Below are 14,092 nucleotides of genomic sequence, written 5' to 3'. Positions count from 1 at the left end.
CCATGGCAGGCATGTCCTCAGCCAGACATCCGGGGCTAGAGGGATCAGGGGGTGGAGAGTCTGCCAAGTTAGGGCATCAGCAAGCTGGAGCTGGTCCAAACACCTGCAGCTTGTGTGGGGATAGGGTTTGAAATCAGGCCAAGAGTGGAGAGAATGACGAAACAGGGCATCTTTATTCAGGAAGAGAATTCTGAATCCCCTGAGGGTCCTCTTAAGGTTCACTTTTGGACAAAGGATTAATTTTATTCAGTGTCGACCAGCAGTGCCATTGGTAGCCAACTGCAGGAAAGCAGATTTAAAGGTGACACAAAGAAGAGCTCTGAAGGAGTCCCTCTGGATGGATTGCTTTGGGATAGAAGTGACTGCCTTTTATTGAACACTTACTCTGGTTAGACACAGAGTGAAGCCTTTTTCTGTGCATGAATCTCAGCCAAGCTTCCAAGAAACCCTGCAGGGTAGGGACCATCATCTCCTCCTTGCTACAGCTGAGGAAACTGAGGCTTGGGGAAGTGAAGTTGCTGCTCAAGCAGGCTACCACTGACTCTTACAGTGGCTTTGGGTGAATTGCAAAAAGACACCATCCCCTGGGGGACACAGCACAGGCCTGGCAAGCAGATCCGAGGCTGGGTGCCCCCCTTCACTGCTCTCATGATGGGTTGCCTTGTGCTGCACGAGGCCTCCCCAATCATACACTGCAACCCTGGACTTGAGGCCACAGCTGGTAAAGGGCAGAACTGGATTCAAGAGCCACGTTTATCTGATTCCAGAGATAATGGCTTGTAACTGCCAAACTTTTTCATCTCTCGGGATTGGGATTTTCCACCCCTATAAATGCTAACAAATGCTCCTCAATCATTTGGTGAAAGGGCTCATTTGTACAGGTCTCGTGTTTCCTCCTTTTCCCTCAGAGAACACAGCTCAGAGAGTGTGGGCAAGACAGAAGCATGAAGCAGGGTCTGGTGAACACCTGCCGTCAGATGCTGTGGGGAGGCAGTGGGTGCAAAGAATGAACAGGGCACTGGGCTGGTTGGAGTCCTGGCCCTGTGATTTACTACCAGGTGGGTCAGTGGGTCTTGGGTGAGCTGCTCAAACCATCGGAACCTCAGTTTCCTCATCTGTAAAATGGGGATAATATTACCTCATGCAGTAGTTATGCCACTTGTTTATATTTGAAGGGGTTTTGACCTCATTTTTTTTCCAAGTCCTTTTCACTGACGTGACTACTGCTTTCACTGTGTCTGTAAGTTCTGGTGGGTTTTGTTTTCATTTTTATTTGTCTTAAAATATTTTCTGGTCTCCCTTGTGAGTTCTTACTTTTGACCCACTGGTTCTGTAAGGATAAGTTGTTTAATTTACACATATTTGTGAATTTTCCAGCTTTTTTTCTTACTTTTTAAAAATTTCTAACTTCACTGTGGTTGGAAAAGATGCTTTGTATAGTTTCAATCTTTTTAAAATTTATTGAGGCTTGGGAGTTCCCTTCATGGTTCAGCAGTTAACGATCCCAACTAGGATCCATGAGGGTTCGATCCCTGACCTCACTCAGTGGATTAAGGATCCAGTGTTGCCATGAGCTGTGATGTAGGTTACAGATGCAGCTCAGATCCTGCATTGCTATGGCTGTGGTGTAGACTGACAGCTGCAGCTCTAATTCCACCCCAGCCTGGAAACCTCCATATGCCTCAGATGCAGCCCTAAAAAGCAAAGCAAAAAAAAAATTATTGAGGCTTGTTTTATGGCATAACATGTCTATTCCGGAGAGTATTTTATGTGCACTTGAGAAGAATGTATTCTGCGGTTGTAGGATGGAGTATTCTGTATGTGTCTTTTAGGTATGGTTGCTTATAGTGTGGTTCAGGTCATCTATTTCCCTATTGTTTTCATGCCTAGGTGTTCTATCCATCATTGATAGTAGAGTATTGAAGTCTCTAATTATTATTGTAGAACTATCTATTTCTTCCTTTGACTGTGTCAATGTTTGCTTCATATATTTTGGTGTTCTATCATTAAGTACATGTATGTTAATAATCACGGTATCTTCTCATTTTGTTGACTCTTTTGCCAATATATTATGCCCTTCTTTGTCTCTTGTAACAAATTTTGACTTCACGTCTAGTTTTCTATTAGTATACCCATCACAGCTCTCTTTGTTACTATGTGTGTGGAACATTCTTTCATTCTTTAATTTTGAAATTATTTATATTTTTGGACCTAAAGTGGGTCTCTTATACACAACACATAAACGGATAATGGTGTTTCTTAAAATCTGAAATTTCTGTAAATTTCTGCATTTTGACAAGAGAGTTTAATCCATTTACATTTAAAGTAAATGCTCATAAGGAAGGACTTACTTCTTCCGTTTTCCCGTTTGTTTCTGTGTATCTTACGTACTTTTTTTTATTGTTCCTAAGTCCTTCATTACTTATTTTCTATGTTTAACTGATTTTTCTTTCTGTTTTTACTGTTTTTTTCTGTGTATTTTTAGTTATTTTCTTAGTGATTAACTTGGAGTTTACTATCAATAACTTGCATTTATAACAATATAGTTTAAGCTAATACTGACTTAGCTTCAATAGTGTACAAAAATCTCCTGTATACATCTGTATCTCCTCTTTTGTGCTGTTACTGTCACACATTACAACTTTATACATTGTGTGCCATATTGTAGATATAACTACTGTTTTCTGCATTTGTCTTTCCAATTATCTATTAGTAATGGACTTCTTCTTCTTGTTTATCTCTTAATTTCTTTATTTTTGAAGGATAATTCTGGGTGATATAGAATTCTTGCTTGACATTTTTTTTTTCTTTGAGCACTTTACATATGTCATCCCACCTGCCTTCTAGTCTCTTTGGTGTCTGAAGAGAAATCACTTGTTAATTTTATTGTGTATTCTTTGTACATGATGAATTGCTTCACTTTTGCCATTTTTAAAACTCTCTTTTTGTTTCTGGGTTTTGACAATTTTGCTATTATGTCTTGGTATGGATCTTTTTAAGTTTATGTTGCTTAGATTTCATTGCACCTCTTAGGTATATGGATTCTTGTCTTCCATCAAATGGAAATTTTTGGCCATTATATCTTCAAATATTCTTTCTGCCACTTTCTCTCCACTCTCTCTCTGCTCTCAGTATAGAAATCCCATTGTGTGAAAGCTAGTATGCTTAATAGTGTCCCACAAGTCATTTAGGCTCTGTTAATTTTTTCTTTTTTCTTTCTTTTCTTTTTTTGCTTTTTAAGGCCATGTCCACAGCATATGGAAGTTCCCAGGCTAGGGGTCAAATTGGAGCTACAGCTGTTGGCCTATACTGCAGCCACAGCAACATGGGATCCTAGCTGTGTCTGCAACCTACACCATAGCTCAAGGCGAGAGTAAATCCCTGACCCACTGAGCGAGGCCAGGGATTGAACCCACATCCTCATGGATACTAGACTGATTCATTTCCTCTGCCCCACAGCAGGAACTCCTAAATTTTCTTTATTCTTTTTTTTTTTCTTTCTGCTCCTCAGTCAGACTAATCGCAGCTGATCTATTTTCAAGGTCATTGATTCTTTGGGCCTGCTCACATCTGATGTTGAACCTCTCTAATGAAGTTTTTATATTATTGTTGTATTTTTTAGCTCCATAATTTTTATTTGATTCCTTTTTATAATTTCTCTCTCTTTAATGATATTTTGTTTCCTGAGACATTGTTCCCCTGGTTTCCTTTAGTTCTTTGTCCATAGTTTCCTTTCACTCTTTGAGTATATTTAAGACAATTGATTTAAAGTCTTTGTCTCCTCATCCAATGTCTATCCTTATTCAGGGATAGTTTCTATTATTATTATTTTTTTACTGTGAATGGCCCATACTTTCTTATTTCCTCCATGCTTCATAATTTTATGTTGAAAACTTGGTATCTTGAATATCGTGATGTGCCAACTTGGGTGTCTCTCCCCTTGCCAGGGCTTATGTCATTGCCTGATTTAGATTGTAGTAGTTTATTTATTTAGTGACTTATCTAAAGTATTCTTGTTAAGACTGTATTGTTTGTTGCATGTGGTCACTGAAGTCTCTAAATGACTAGAATTGGGAGAAAAAAAATCTAGTCTTTGAAGCTGTGGGTGTGTGTTGGAACATACTTTCAACACTTAGCCAGGCCATTTACAACTCTCCCTTAGTCTGCGTTTCCCACCTGCCTGGAGCTAGAAGGTCACCCACGGTTGAGCGCTTTGGGCTTTCTCACATCTTTCCCAACACGTGCCTACTAGATGCCCCGTGATGTGTGGGTATTCTTCAAAGCTCTTGTTCTCCAAAGCATTTCACTCCTTAGCCTTTCCTCCCAGGCTTATTAGTGGAATTATTGTTTGCCCCAACTTACATTCTTTGCCCTATATGGAAGCAGATAGTTCTTTTAACTTTAGATGTTTTTGACCAATGCCCTTTACATAGCTGCTTCCATACCCTAAGAGAGTTCTAATTTAGGGAAATAAAGGCAAGCTCATGGTTTTAGTTCTTCAGGGAGCCCACAGATAGGTCAAAACAGACAACTACAATTTCTTGGGACAAGGTCTCTTCTGCCCCCTCCAGCCCTGGGAACCCACACAGGGACATGGAATACCATCTTCAAGACTGTCATTAAGATGAGGAGTGGAGAATGAGGCCAGGATAAGTCAAAATGCTACAAAAATTTACTAAGTTTCAGTTGCCTTTTTCTTGAGTAAGCATTTGCTTGGTTGCTGTAAACTTTTTTCAGTATTTTTCAAAGTTCTGATAAAGTCAATTATGACCTTTTTTTGCTGGATTTTTCATTGCTTCTTTGGAGGAATTCCCTACTTCACTGTTTTGGCTGATTTCACCCTAAGAAGTAGTTTTTGAATGCATTTTGTTTGTTGACAAATAAGGAAACTGAGGACTGAAGGGAGAGGGCACAAACTGAGTCAATGCTAAGCCTACCAAGAGGACTCAGGATTCCTCTCATTTAGTTAAATCTGCTTTTTGCACTGTTAGGTCACATGGTTCATCACAGTAAGTGTCCACTTGGTTCAGGAACCCCTGGGATTAGAGAGACAAAACAGTGGCCTCCTCCTGGGCTTCCCCACATCTCCTCTGCCTCCCTCCCTCCACTCTCCGCACAGCAGTCAGAGTAATAGTCAGCATGATAAGATTATATCACTCCCCTGCTTAGCACCCTTCAGCCTTCCAGCCACTGGTGTATCCATAAAATGGAAGGTTACTCGGTCACAACATGAATGAAGTACAGTTGCTACAACAGAGATGAATCTTCAAAGCCTTGTGATGGCTAAAGGAAGCCAGTTGCAAAAGACCACATGTTATATGATTGTATGAAATGTCCAGAATAGGCAAATCTAGAGAGACAGAAAGCAGATCGGTGGCCAGTTGCGGCTAGGGGGACTTTTTTTGAGGTGATGAGAATGTTCTAAAATTAATCATGGTGATGGTTTCACAACTCTGTGAGTAAATCGCTGAGTTGTGTACTTTAAATGGGCATCTTGTATCTCAATAAAGCTATTACCAAATAACTAAGTAAAATATGCCCAGCTTCCTACTCTCTTGGAACAAAGCTCAAACTCATCATGAGGCCCTGAGCGACCTGGTTCTGACCTCTCCTCTCTCATCTGTGTCACCTCCTCCTCTCTTCTACTCCACCCACAGCCGTTTCCTTTATGCTCGCTCAACGTGCCAAGTGTCTTCCTTACTCAGGGCCTTTGTACATGGCTGTCCCCTCTTCCTGAAATGTCCTTCCCCTGGCTGTCCCCACAGCTGACTTGTTTGAATCTGCCATGTGTAATCATCGCAGGGAGGCCTTTCCTAACTAACTACTACAACAAAAGTTGATGGCTCCTATTATTCTCTGCCAGGCCCTATTTTCTCTATAAGATATCATATTTTGTAACCTTATATTTATTTATCTGTTCACAAAAAGAACAAGATCAGTGCCTAGCATATTCCTGGCATATTGTAAGCACTTACCGAATATCTACGGCATGAATGAATGAGGAAAATCTTGTAAGATCATACCATCCATCCTTCCGAGGGTCATTCATTAAAGCAAACCACATGTGTTTTGATTTGTGTCAAATCAAATTTCCTTGTGTCCTATTCTGTTCTTGAAGACCTCCCAAGCTGGTGATTCCTTCAACAAATTTTTTTTTTTTTTTTTTTTTTGGTCTTTTTAGCTATTTCTTGGGCCGCTCCCGCGGCATATGGAGGTTCACAGGCTAGGGGTCGAATCGGAGCTGTAGCCACCGGCCTATGCCAGAGCCACAGCAACGCGGGATCCGAGCCGCGTCTGCAACCTACACCACAGCTCACGGCAACGCAGGATCGTTAACCCACTGAGCAAGGCCAGGGATCGAACCCGCAACCTCATGGTTCCTAGTCGGATTCATTAACCACTGCGCCACGATGGGAACTCCCCTTCAACAAATTTCATCCCTAACCTAGGTTAACAGTATGGCCTGGTCCTTACTTAGCAAGTGATGCTGAGCAGTCCCTGAGCACTGCAATGGTATGGCATAATCTCATGTTCCAAGGGACTAGCAGAGGCTCTGATAGCTCAGAGAGGGTTGTTTTCATAGCTCGCTACTGCTCCCCAAGGATTGACAGTGTAAATGGGAAGGCAGAGTACACCCTTGAATGTTAGGTACTCACATGAGTCCTACCAACTATTAGGAAATTGAATGGGGGGTGGTTAGTGTGGCCTGAAGAAGCTAGGGAGGGCCTCATGGAGGAAAGTAGAATTCTGGCTTGAAAGATTTGCTTTGGTGAAGGCCAAGAAACAAGAATCTTTGGAAAGAGGAACAAAGATTGGTTAGAGCTAGGTAGAAGAAAGATAATGGCTTTCTTACACAGTGAAGGTTGGGTGGTCTTTGAGGGGTAGAGAGACTGGCATTGTAGGCTCTTGTCACCAGGATGGAGTCATTGGGGAGTAGCACTGGCAAGTGGAATACGAAAGTTAGGTACTGGTTTTCCTGTCACTTCCTAGCCTGATGACTTTGACCGAATTGTTTAACCTCTCAGCACCTCCATTTCCTCATCTGCAAGATGGGATCACAGTTTACACCTCACAGGGTTGCTGTGGGAACGGAATGAGGAGATGTGCTGAGCACATGCCTGGCGTACAGTAGGTGGTCAACCACGGGAGATAACATAAACACCCTTCCTGTCACGCAGACTGGAGTGCAGGGCCAGTGCTAGGGAGGAGTCCTGTGTGATTAATGAGTGGAGGCCTTTGGGAGCCAAGCTGGGCCCGCATTGACTCCTGTGGCAGGCAATGGTTTCTACACTGGTTTTGTTTCACCCATGTGGGCTGCATGGGCATTCGATCATATGAAGAAAGGAAGAGCAGGAAGGAGCAGAAACTCTTGGTAGCCAGAGGTCTCACCAGACTGCCTCTCTTTTCACAGCCATATACAACTTCCAAGGGAGCGGAACCCCCCAGCTCTCCCTGCAGATTGGTGATGTGGTGCGAATTCAGGAGACCTGTGGAGGTGAGTGACTGGCCCGGGAGACCCTTGGATGCCAGGAGCTTGACTGATGGTGTGGGGACACCCCCAGGACCCACCTGGCACCTCCAGCCCTCTCTTGGAACTTGCAACTCTGTATGGTCTAGTTAAATACATTTTGCTAATATTAGTAATTCTAATTTACTGAGAATAATGTCTTGTTATTGTACGAATGTATTCTTAGAAGCAAAGGCTTGCCTGGGTGGTTAGGTGTTCGTTGTGCCATTTGCCTAGCCATAGAGGTGCTCGGGCCTATGACACCTTTGAGACACACTTCTTTATTAGTTTGGATACCATTATAAAGAAAATCAGCATTATTAGGGTTTTGAAAGGTCCGGTAAATTATAACCCTGATTCCAGGAAGACTGCTGGTTTGGACACTGCGCCTGGTCCGAGCAACGGTGCTCACTCCCTTCATCAAGCTGGGAGCTTTGTCTTGGGCAAAGTGGCATCCCTTTCTTCCCACAAGGGTACCGCCTCTTGTGATGCCAAGTGTCTTTGGGCTCTTTCCACCATGGTGGTAGTGGTGGTGAGGGGGTGCTTTTTAAAGTTTGCATAAAGATTAATAGCTTTGGACTATGAGTTAGGCACTCAAAATCAATATACCACCTATGTCACTGATAATATTGATATTGAGAGCATGGCTTGGGTGTAAGAGCTGAATAAGCTTGCTAATGTGCCCGCCACAATCAGGCAGGCTCTCCCAGCCCTCACTGGCCCAGCTAGACCACCATGGATCTCCTCCTGCCTGGGCCTGCTTGTAATCCTGCAGTAAGGAGGGCACAGAGTGTGTCTTCTTGTGGCCAGGCAGGATGGGCTCTGACCCTGCTTCCCAGATAATCCCTCAGGCAAGGCTCTCCTGTGCTGGCATGGGGATGAGAGGCAGGCAGAAGGCAGGGGTCTTACTGTTAAGGAGGCCTCCTTAGGGGAAACAGAGCCAGAGCAAAGGAGGTTGCCTACAGAGCTAGTCATCCTTGGGTTTAACCATATACAGGCCACTGTGCAAGTTCCTTACACATGTTAAGCTATTTAGTCCTCACAGCAACCTGCAGGACAGGTATTAGTATCTGCAGGACAGGTAGTATCTGCAGGACGGGTGTTATCTGCAGGGCTGGATTAGTGTATTAGTATATACAACATCCAGGGTAACTCTGCAGATTCCTACAGAGGTTATGCACACACATACACACATGGACATACAGAGACACACACACAACACACACACACACACACACACACACACACACACACACACACACGCACAAATGCAAACCAAATGACAAACAAACAGAAAACCTTTTTTGGAGGGGGAAAGAACTTAATAATTTGATATATTAAAGCAGCTATAAAGGAGTCATCGTGGGGGGAACAAGAACTCTGTTCACCTTCCTTACATTTATTTTGTGCTTTAGTACTACTGTTATTTTTGGATACCATTCAATGCCTAGGCCTCTAGAGTTCCCAGTCTGGCCCTATTAAATCCTTTCACGCACAGAGTTAAGTGGGACTGAGGGAGGGGGAAGGGGATCTGATTCCAAAAATCCTGTCCTCTTCCCATAGTGCAACCCTGTCTTTTACAAAAGTAGTTCTACTCAGTGGCATATGAGCAAACTCTAGGTAGTCTATCCAGGGCAAAGAATGAAAATAAAAACAGCAAGCAAACCAGCTCTAGTGGAAAAAAATAAAAACCATTAAATAATAATAATAAAAAAAACCCCAGCAAGCAAAACAGCTCTCCTCAGTGTCTCAGTACCGCAGTGGTATTAAATGCTGATCCTGAGAAAGAGACAGAGGCCTCACCTTTGCACGTGAGGAGGAAGGCTCAGGGAAGAGGAATGACTCACCTAGGGTCACGCAGTGGGCCGGGGGCCATTCGCTCCCCTCCTGCGGGACTGTTCCCTTTCCTCCATCCCATGCCTACCAAGATGAAAGAAAGGCTCAGGAAGTTTTCTGTGCCCTGCATTTTGAAATTCAGTTGTGTTTTCTTTACACGTAGTTTCCTGGAGAAAGCACTGACCACAGAGGTTCCATGTAATCCGAACCTTTGGTGACTTTTGCCTGGCCTGGAGCCTGACCTTCCAAAAGCTTGCACTTGCTGACTCAAGCCACCTTTATTTGTCTTTGGGATTAATCTCTTTGCTCTTAAGCTCTTTAGTTCTGGCTTCCCATTTTAAATTTTATCAGTCTTAATTTTTTTTTTCATTTTTTAAAGCTTTATTGAAGTATCATTGATTTACAATGTTGTGATAATTTTTTGCCATACAACAAAATGTTTCACTTATACATATTCTCATATTCATTCTTTTTCAGATTCTTTTCCCATATAGATTATCACAGAATATTGGTCAGAGTTCCCTGTGCTATACAGCAGGTCCCTTTTATCAGTCTTATTTTAATGTATCCTTGTAATTAATAATCCTTGTAATGTATCCTTGTAATAGTTTTCTAGGAAGAGCTGGACATGTTAATTTAGCAAGTGATTGCCAATTCATGGATACTTTGAAAATGCAACATTGGAAAGTCCCATTAGACTGATTCTAGATATCTGAGAAATTAGTGTGAAAATTATTAGGATTTATCATGTTTGCACTCATACCCATACAGAGTTTTCAAACTGGAATTTATAGGATCCCAAGAGTCCTTAAGGGCCTTGGATGGCTAAGGGCTCTGAGATCAGATCTGGTCTTGTCTGCTTTGCAGGCGGGGAGTTTTGCTTATGATTCCAATTGAAAAACAGGTCCTCTGCAAATGTAAAAAAAGTGAAAACCACAGTGTTGGTGAAAAATTAGTCAGAATGACGTAGTAGAAAAAAATAAGGTGTGCCCATGAAGCCCTCATTTAGAAACCTACTTGAAAGAAAAAATCCAGCCTCCTGAGAGAGGAATCAAAAATTTAAAGTATAGGACTTGAAAAACTGTGATAAAGGGAAATACTGGTGAGCAATGAGTTCGAGAGAATTGCTTTATCAAAATTAGTATTAAAAGTCATGATATTTGTGACTACCGAAAAGAATGCCATTGTTAGAAAATGGCAACATGTAAAATGACAACAACAAAAAACTAATGAAACCGAGAAATGGAAAGGGGAGTGGAAGAGAATAAATACAGTTTTGAAGATTCAAAGCAATGATTAATTCTAAGTAGTAAAGATGTAAATAATTATTTTGTTCTTTGTACTTTTCAATAGTTTAAAAATCTCCCCTCTCCTCTATACACACACAAAAGAAAAGAAAAAAGAAGAAGTAGAAAAAGCATAGGCTTTTGAATCAAAAAATTATTCTCTGCTCCACTTACTCCCTAGCCGAGTGATCTTGGGGAGGTAGTCCTCACTTTTCGCACCTGTGAAATGGGTTAGCATTACCTTGCTCCTGGGCTGGTTATGAGGTTGGAACAAGAGAAGGAGAGAAGCTGTCTAGCACCATGCCTGGTTCCTAGGTGCTCTGTGCTGAATTCCATCCCTTTGCCTGTTATGCAGAGCCACACTGAGACTGGCAGTCGTGTATGTATCTTAGCAGTATGGCCCAGGGAACCCAGAAGCTGGCCCTCCAATTGTCTGGAGTGGGTGAGGCTAGCCCTTCTTTGCTTATGTACTAAATTTACTCAGCCAAATGAATGGGGAAAACAAAAATCTGACCTGAAACCTTAGATGTGAATGTATTGCCTTTCACTAGAGCTCAAACATTTTAATGAAGTTTTTATATGTATATACTTTTTTGTCTTTTTGTCTTTTCTAGGGCCACACCTGTGGCATATGGAGGTTCCCAGGCTAGGGGTCCAATTGGAGCTGTAGCCACTGGCCTACGCCACAGCCACAGCAATGCGGGATCCAATCTGCATCTGTGACCTACACCACAGCTCGTGGCAATGCCGGATCCTTAACCCCCAGAGCGAGGCCAAGGATTGAACCCACAACCTAATGGTTCCTAGTCGGATTCATTAACCACTGAGCCACGACGAGAACTCCCTGAAGTTTTTATTATAAAGATAATATTTTATTGGGATAAAAACTCAAACAGTTCAGAAAGCTACCCATTGCTAAGCCTTAGACATCCTAATGCTTATTTCTTTGTCCATATTACATCTCTCAGGCTGCCTCTTTTACCCAGAGGCAGAATGAACATTCTGTGTCCTGATTTTAGATGTGAAAAACACATGTAAGTGTTTATCGAGCAGTCAGAACTCCTCATGGGGGAAAAACACTAAAAAGGAGTGTTATTTTTTCCTATTCACTTCCTACATTTATATTTGGCTGACATCTTTCCTGATATTTAGTGACATCTCAAAAGAAGGCTTTAGTTCCATGTCCACTCTAATGTTCCTCTCCTCGTTCCCTTTCTCTAGCTCAAACAAGGCTGGGGGTAGAGGGAGTCTGGGGTGCTCTCTTTCTAATTCTCTGTCTTCCTAATCAAATAAACTCAAAGATCAGCCAGTGCCCTGTGTGCATAGCAATGTAGCTAGGCAGCAAGATGCCAGGGGCCCCCAGCATCTCCGAGTAAATCTCCTGGATTGCACCCCCCACACTTACAGTTGGTTTGGGGGTAAAAGAGTTCTACTGTGCACTCTCAAGGCAGGACATGCCACCTCTAAAGACTCCCCCCCCCCACCCTCCTGATTCCTTGGACTGTGGTGGGAGGATGTTCCTTAGGGGTAGCCCAGCTCACTTAGACTCTTCTTTAGAATCCCTGTCTGTTCCACTCCCAGTTACTTGCTAACTAAGTCTTCCTTTCTAGAACAATAGAGAAATTCCCACTCCACCTACTAATACACTCAGTTGTCTGGGTCCTGGGTGCCCACTCTTACTGGTGAAGAGAAAGAGATTTCTAGACCCAAAGAGCTTTTGACTTTGACTAACCAGTAAAATGGAATAAGGGGAAGGGAGGAGAGAGGAGGTTGGCACAGCTTCATCTCCTTAAGGTAAGGCATAGCTTTTGCTGGCATTGTTTTCTAGATGTGGGACGACCCTGTGCATATCACTCTTCTCACTTCAGAGTATCTGGAGTTCTTGCTAAGCTGGCACGAGTCTGTCACCTCACTCTTCTTTGGGCTGCAGAGAGCTCTGCAAGGAGAGTCTTGAATCTCCCCCTTGCAGAGTGGGGCACACCCAGAGCCATGTGGCAGCCTTCCTGCTAGCAACTCGTGAGCCTTCAAAGTCCTTTGCTTTGAGGGTATGAGGGGGACATTATGAGCACTTAGAAGAGTATCTTTTTAGAGTGTCACTTGGCAGGAAGATGGTCCTTTGTTTGGGTGTGCTCTAGCAGGTTGGCATTAAAGGGACTCCATCTTCTTAAAATTATGTTCCATTATGGCAAATTTGTAAGTGAGGTTTTCTTGCCTTTTGAGTGAGGGTGAGACTAAGACATCAGTAAACTTCCATTAGGTTGAGTTTGAAGCATGTTTCTTTTACTTTGTTTTGATAGAAATATGTTAAAGTGACTTCACTGAAAAAAAATGATATTCAAAATCTATAGGTTCTGAAGATAAAAATAGATAAAATAAAATCCAACTTTCTCTGATTATTATTATTGATTTTTAAAAGGCAATGATATTTACCAATTTTTAACACCATATACCAGTCACTGCACAAATATGAATTGCTTATCTAATTTAAGCCTATGACACTGTCTCTATTATTGTTCACATTTTATGAGTAAGGAAACGGAGGCTTTAGAGAAATGCAGTAACCTGTCTAAGATCATACAAACAGAAAGTTGCAGATCTCCATTCAAATCCAGGCTTTGATTCCAGAAGTCATACTCTTCACCATTGATAGGTACTAGCTTCTTCTATATATATATATATATATATATATATATTTTTTTTTTTTTTTTAAGGGCTGCACCTGTAGCATATGGGGGTTCCCAGGCTAGGGGTCGAATCAGAGCTGCAGCTGCCCATCTACACCACGGCTACAGAAACCCCAGATCCAAGTCACTCGCAGCAACGTCTGATCTTTAACTCACTGAGTGAGGCGAGGGATCAAACTCGCATCCTCATGGATACTAGTCGGGTTTGTTACCGCTGAGCCACAACGGAAACTCTTAATGCTTCTTAATGTTATTAGATATTTCAATCAAACGGGAAAGTGAAACATACCCAGGCACTCAGCACTCAAATAAACAAATATTAACATTTTCCCATGTTTAGTTCATACTTTTTTTTTTTTTTAGAAAAAGAGAAATAAACATTTTAGATACAGATGAAATGCCCTATTTACGCTTCTTCTATTCCATTCTTGTCTCTATGTACTTCAGGTAATACGTACCCTGAACTTGGTATTTTTTTTCCAGTCTAAGGTTTTGTAGCTTTAGCAGATGTGTTTACCTCATAATACTGTTGAAAAAATAATTTTTGCAACAATTCTGTGAGGTAGGTGTTATTTCTCTCATTTCGCAGATGAAAACACTGAGCTTAAGTGACATGACCAAAGATCACATTGCCCAGAGATGGCAGAGAGAGGACTGGCTTTTTAGGCTGTGGATTCTTTTTGATGTTCTGTGATATTTTTACTCTCTCCTCCATCTCCCCCTCCCCATGCAACTCCCAGGTGATTGGAGAATTTATGTACATTTCATTTTGATATTTG

The 14,092-nt window shown here is 42.1% G+C and overlaps 1 protein-coding gene across 7 annotated transcripts in view; it reads left to right on the top strand.

Moving 5' to 3' along the window:
- The window catches only part of DOCK2 (dedicator of cytokinesis 2), a 425,062-nt gene that overhangs the window by 33,438 nt on the left and 377,532 nt on the right, over window positions 1-14,092 (top strand). For all 7 annotated transcript variants that reach the window (XM_085001779.1, XM_085001778.1, XM_085001782.1 and 4 more), the window contains one exon: window positions 7,412-7,495. Coding sequence is in view for 2 of the 7 variants with exons in the window: in XM_021076634.2 (XP_020932293.1) it covers window positions 7,412-7,495 (84 nt within the window). In the remaining 5 variants the exon portion in view is untranslated. The remainder of the gene's footprint in view (window positions 1-7,411; window positions 7,496-14,092) is intronic.

This window comes from Sus scrofa, chromosome 16 (genome assembly GCF_054392235.1).
Source record: "Sus scrofa isolate SSC_HxYL_T2T_F1_AM1 chromosome 16, Sscrofa_HxYL_maternal_Yorkshire_Landrace_v2.0, whole genome shotgun sequence".
NCBI lineage: Eukaryota > Metazoa > Chordata > Mammalia > Artiodactyla > Suidae > Sus > Sus scrofa.
Note: the sequence above shows the minus strand (reverse complement) of the source record. Positions and strands in the feature narration are given on the sequence as shown.